Source organism: Elephas maximus, chromosome 7 (genome assembly GCF_024166365.1).
Source record: "Elephas maximus indicus isolate mEleMax1 chromosome 7, mEleMax1 primary haplotype, whole genome shotgun sequence".
In the NCBI taxonomy this organism is placed as follows: domain Eukaryota; kingdom Metazoa; phylum Chordata; class Mammalia; order Proboscidea; family Elephantidae; genus Elephas; species Elephas maximus.
Genome location: NC_064825.1, coordinates 18,762,659 through 18,768,899, shown reverse-complemented (window position 1 = coordinate 18,768,899; position 6,241 = coordinate 18,762,659). Strand labels below are relative to the sequence as shown.

The window sequence follows — 6,241 nt, the reverse complement described above, 5'->3', positions numbered from 1 at the left end:
GATAAGGGTCATTTTTAAGCAACATTTGAATCAAAAATGCTTAAGTAGGCAAACAATTGTAGGCATTTCGGAAACCAAGTCATGTTTTTACTGCTAACACACCATATGACAAAGCAATGAAGTACCTAGGAGTTATGAGACACCGAAGTGATAATATGGCAAACGCCAGGTTCTCAGGGAGGCTAAACATGCCTAACTACTCCAAATAACAACTGCAACCTTCTCAGTTTTATGTGTATTTTGCACTGTCCTACTTTGCTTATTCTCTCAAACCAGCCCTAGAGAAGCAGGGTTGTGATGATAGCAGTGGGGACAGCAGTTTTTAGCTGGACCAGCTAAAAACTTGCTGTGCTAGCTAATTGTCAATGTGTACACATTTAGCCTTTCTTTGGCAGGATCATATATTCTATCCCTCTTTGTGTTGTCCTGAAGGGGGCTTCTGTGTTTTGTATTTTAAATCAATACTAGATTTGCTGAGGCACTTTAAAATCTCAGTCCCAAACCACATTGCAAGTTGAGTCATTGCATCCTGGTTTGCAAAAGCTCCTTTTTAAATAGTTTCAGATGGAAAAGTTTATTATTTAAACGCTAAAAACGAACAAGTTGATTCACAGAGACATTTGAATGGTGGGTGAGTGATCTTTATTTGGTCTGCACATTCTGTTTTCACGAAAAAGTGGCTGGAATACAGTCAGAATTTCTATGTGCTCCAACAAAAAGTCTGACTCTTCAAAATTTCCACTTGCATAGCCATTAAACTGATGACTCAAAATATAATTTTTCCTAGCTCCTGAAAATGGTGCCAAACAGTTTCAATATGATGGTCTCCTTTGGCATATTTTCCCAGGATATTTAGATTCAGATACATAGGAGCAGACAATTGTGGCAATTGAGAAACCAAGTCAGGCTTCTTAATGTTAATATACTGTGTGGCAAACCAATGAGATGCCGAGAGAGGAGAGACCAGCTGATAACAAACAAAGTTAAATTAAATCTGGGCATCTTTCCAGGCTGACGTTGTTGTTGATGGTCCATTTCCAGAATCTGGCAGCAATAAGCTGGCATTAGGGGTCCGGGAAATGCAAACTGTATGAGTGGGGCAATGGCAAGAAGACAAAAGAGAATAGCAAAAGCAATATAGACTGGGTGAGAGAATGTAGGGAAGGATATTTTCCACTTTATAGTTTTTTAAAGAGAGCGTTTGGGGATAGTGATGCCTCAAGAAAAGACAACTCACAACACAACGGGATTCGGTAGTTAAACAAACCCAACCCCAAATTATCCTCAAGGGTGACATTTGTCTGTATCTGGGAATTCTGCATCTCACTGTCTTTCATCGCTCTCAATATCCAACAAAAACATCTACAAAAAAAAGGTAGATAGAACTGAGTCACCCAACCCCTAAAGCAAAATCCAGCTTTCCCTTCCCTCACAAACGCGTGCTCCTGAGCTCTGAGCTGAGTGGGTTGGGAGAGCCGCTGGGGCCTCCTATTGGCTACCTCGGACGCCCTGCCCCACGCCGCCTCGCCCGGCTCCCTGGTTTCCGTCGCGAAGGACGCGGCGTCGGCTGGTTGTCAACATGGCGGCGGCGTCAGCGGGCAAGAGCTCCACCGCCGCAGCTGCCGTCGCCGCCCCAGCTACCAGTGCCCCTGCGCGGGAGCCAGGACCGCCGCAGCCGACCCTTCCGCGCCCGTGACCAGGGGCTCGAGAGACGGAGTGCAGGGAGGGGCCGAGGAGGAGGAGGAACCCGGAGCTGCCATGAAGGAGGCGCTAGGGGCGAGCGGGGCGGCGGCGCGGAGGTGAAGGATGCTGGCCGGGAGGCCCGGGGCCCAGAGCGCGGTGGCAGACCTGGGCGCCGAATCCTCGGACACCCGCACCAGAGCCCCCCTCCGCCCTCGGGACAGCAGCGGGCGTCACAGACTTGGCGCTAACCTGTATCCTTCCCAGCCGGGGGCTGCCGGGGTAACGCTGTTGGAAACAGGGCCGATCCTTTTTTCCGTGAGATCATTGCCACCGACGCAAGGTGATGGAAACTAGAAAGTCATCTTAGTGCGGATATTTATAACATCTTATCTAATTCTGTGACCGCTTCCCCACCACCTATTTATCCCACCCCCATTCCTTAACTTCGGTGTAAAATTTTTGCGAATTTTGAAATACATGAACCAGGTATTATGTAGAGATTCTTTTTGCCTTCTAGAATTATGCCGTTATGTTCTTTACTTGCATATTATCCACCCCTTATCATGCTACTTAGAGAGGGGAATTGCACAAATAAGTAAAATATTTTGTTGTCCTGAAAGAGTCCGTTTTAACCGTTAGCCCAACACACCCGTAATCCATTTACCAGAATAATTTGTTTTGTTTCCATCCTCTGCCACGTCTGTTGTCAGAAAGCAGAGAGGAAATGGGACGCAGAGGACCTGTACGCTTCACAAACTGGATTATCTCTGACTCTTCTCCTAAGAAATTGGCCTAGCTCATCTTTGATGTTCCTGTTGGTTGCATTGTAGAAACTTGTTTTTTTAATGTGAATTTTTTTGGTTTTTCTAAAATATGTAAACCCTGTTAATTCCTTTAGAGAATATTATGATAATTAGAATTTAACCTTTGTACTCTCAAAGGATTTGGTTGGCAGTGATGGTGCTGTATAATCACCTTCATTCTTGTCAGAGAATGGAGTGTCTTCTCTTTCCAAGTTAACCCATCTTCCTAAATCTGTTGTTTCCCATTTCTTCTGGGAGGTTGCTTTATTCTCTGAGTGTCTGTTCTACGGCAGACTCTGTGCTAGGTGCTAGGAATACAAATCTAGTGAGGAAGACAGGTATGTAGAGATCTTCACTAATGGGAAAATATCCCTTCTCTGATGATGTTTTCCTCAAGCTTCCATTCCTTCTTTGTCTTTTCTTTCTGTGCCCACGTTCTCAAAATGGTAGCCAGCAATAGCAGCCTCTAGTTCTTTTTTTCTGTTAATTGTTAACCCCATTCATTTTGGCTTTTGCCCCTGCTAGACCTCAGAACTATTCTCTCAAATATGTTCTCTGAAATAAATAGGATTATTCCTATATGAATTTTGCTCTGCCACCTTGGCATTATATTTTCTTGGACACTGAATTCCTATTACACTGATCCTGATTTATTTCTAAATTGAAAATAGAAAAGCATTGCAAATGGCTCGTTAACAAAGTATCTTTCCATTATTCCCACTAATGAAACAATCGTAGACTTAATTTTTTAAACTTTATGTGGTATGAACATTGATTACAAACATCAAAGAAAATGTTTGTAAATAGAATTCAACAATACATTGAATGAACACAACTAAATAGACTTTATTCCAGACTGCAATGGTGGTTTTCTGTAAAGAAATATTACTAAAAATATAGTTAAAATTAAGCAAGTAGTAAAAGATCATTTCAATAGCTGCCCAAGAGGCTTTGATAAAATTCAACAACTTTTTTGCTAGTAATAAAGATTTTAAATTGGACTAGAAGAATTACTTTTTTAATATAATAAACACTAAGGATACTAAATCAAGAGCTATCATTATGTTTACTAGTTGGAGAAACACTAAAACAACTTCGTAAGTATTATTTTGGAGGTTCTTAGTGGCTGTAATGTTTCCCGTTGAATACCCGGTACAGAGTATGTACTCAAATTCATTAAATGAGTGACTAAATTAAAAAAAAAAAAAAAGGAAACCATAAATCATAGGACAAAAGAAATCATGCTCCTAAAACTTCTACACGTGATTTCTGAATAAGAATTTAATACTCAGAGGCCATCCAGTTTCCTGCCAAAGATGTTTTCTCATTGAGTCAGAATATTGTGATTCTCAAAGCTATAAAAAAAAGCAAAATCTTAAGAAATTCATCTGATTAAAATTTGCTAATTTTCTGTCATTTCACTCCTTTATAAAAATTTAAATAGAAATACAAATTGTTTTTTAAAAAAGTGAATTTAAAGAAAATTGTTTCATATCCCCCTTCATACCATGCCTGTTTTTTTCACAAATAACTCCATTTTATCATAGCACCCACCTTGATACTTTCTTCCCTACCCAGTTTATATCCTATTCTTGAGCTGAACTATGCTCTCACTAACATCCTTGATTCTCTGCACCACTCATACTTCAGCCATCCAAACCAAAACCAGACCCATTGCTGTCAAGTCGATTCCGACTTGTAGTGACCCTACAGGACAGAGTAGAACCACCCCATAGAGTTTCGAAGGAGCATCTGGTGGATTTGAACTGCCAACCATTTGGTTGGCAGCTGTAGCACTTAACCACTATGCCACCAGAGTTTCCTCAACCACCCAGACTACTAAAATCCTACGTCTCTACTCCTTCACTTGAAAAATAAAATACTGCCTGAGAAAAGTCACAAAACAGTGTAATGTGACAGTATTGAAGATTCATGGTTTCCAGCTTCACCTGAGCAGGGTCCTGTCTTATTCATCTTAATGCCTATGCTGGATCTTTATCATCTTCCACCACTCGAAGTAGACTATCTTACCACTTCTTTGTAAGAAAATTAATTGATGACATGAACTTCCTCAGGTCCCTCCCAACATACAACACACACCTACACCCTCCCTCCACTCTGCCACGTCTTTTTTTTCCTCCCCACCTTCCCTCTAGACTCACTTTAAGAAGGTGAATCCATTCACTTGTGCCCTTATTTCCATCCCTTTGGAAACTCTTTAGGGCAGTTCTACTCTGTCCTATAGGGTCACTAGGAGTCGGAATCAAATCGATGGCACTGGGTTTCTCTTCTTAGTAACCCCGCATCATAAGTTATCCCCACCTCACATAATTTACTTTCAATTTCTTTCTAGTGGCCTTCTTTCCCTACAGCCTGTAAACATGCTGAGATTGCCTATACTTAGAATTAACAGACTGTTTGATCACAAGAACCCTATTGGCTATGTTTTAATATCTGTCTGATTCAGTCTTCTAAAAACATTAATATATGTTCACTGTCTCTACCTTTGTGTCACACCTTATACTACATCCCAAAGTTAACTTGGACTGAATAAAAAGGGTAAATATAATATAAATGCAGAGTTATTAAAGAAATCCAACAGAAAATAGAATTCCATGTTTTGTACGTGTTTAAAGGTAATTTTAAAAATTAAAACCAGTGTAAGGAGAAACTGCATAATTAAATAAAAGTGGGAATGTCTGGAGAAAATACTTGAACTGACTGTAATAGAGGGTTAATATCTATCCTATCTGTATTGAATTTATTGAAAGTGATTTTTAAAAATCAAGTTTTCTGTAGATGACCAGTGCGTCTGAACTGACAATTCACCAATGAAGAAAATAAAAATTAATAATCAAACATGGGACATATTCTATTTTGCTAATGTATAATAATGGTTTTCTACCTCTCTTTCTAAAAAAAAATTGACATTACCCTATTCTTCTGAGGTTTTGAAATTGATATACATATTTTTTTAGACCGTTTGGTCTCATACAGATGATTTTTTTAAGGAGCAAGGGTGATATTATTTATTTTGTGAGCTGGTCTGTTATTTAACTAAAAGATGACCTCAGGGAATAGTTTTGGTTCAAGGTTTAAAAAATATCTCAAGGCAGTTGTCTTGGGGAGTCTTCCAGTCTCGGCCGGTCCAGTAAGTCTGGACTTTTTATGAATCTGAGTACTGTTCCACATTTTGCTCCCAGTCTATCAGCATCCATCTATTGTGTTCCTGGTCAGAATGGGCTGTAGTGGTAGCCAGGCACCACCTAGTTCTTCTGGTCTCAGAGTAGATGAGGTCGTGGTTCATGTAATTAGTCCCATGAACTAGTTTCATTTCTGAGTCTTTGGTTTCCATCATTCTCTTTTACACCGGATGCGTAGAGACAAACAGTTATATATTAGATGGCTGCTCCCAAGCTTTTAAGACCCCAGATGCTACTCATCAAACTAGGATGTAAAACATGTCAGTTGACTAGGTTGTCCCACAAGACTATGGTCCTAAGCCTTCAGACCCTGTGAACCAGTCCCACGAGATGTTTAATAAATATCCATGTGTCATGGGCTGAATTGTGTCTCAAAAATATATGTGTAAACTTAATTAGGCCATGATTCCCAGTATTGAGTGGTTGTCCTCCATTTTGTGATTGTAATTTTCCTATGTGTTGTGAATCCTAATCTCTGCCTGTGGTTAGCGAGGCAAGATGAGGTTATGTTAAAGAGGATTAGGTCACAACTTTGATCCAATGTAAAGGGAA

At 40.2% G+C, this 6,241-nt stretch overlaps 1 protein-coding gene across 3 annotated transcripts in view; it reads left to right on the top strand.

Moving 5' to 3' along the window:
* Positions 1 to 1,568: 1,568 nt before the first annotated feature.
* Positions 1,569 to 6,241, top strand: part of CEP126 (centrosomal protein 126) — an 84,191-nt gene continuing 79,518 nt past the window's right edge. For 2 of the 3 annotated variants that reach the window (XM_049889881.1, XM_049889882.1), the window contains exon 1: positions 1,569 to 1,934. In XM_049889881.1, the coding sequence (XP_049745838.1) occupies positions 1,807 to 1,934 (128 nt within the window). In that variant the 5' untranslated portion in view covers positions 1,569 to 1,806. Of the gene's footprint in view, positions 1,935 to 1,957; positions 2,024 to 6,241 lie in introns of those variants that run through there. The other variant, XM_049889884.1, reaches the window with a different exon arrangement.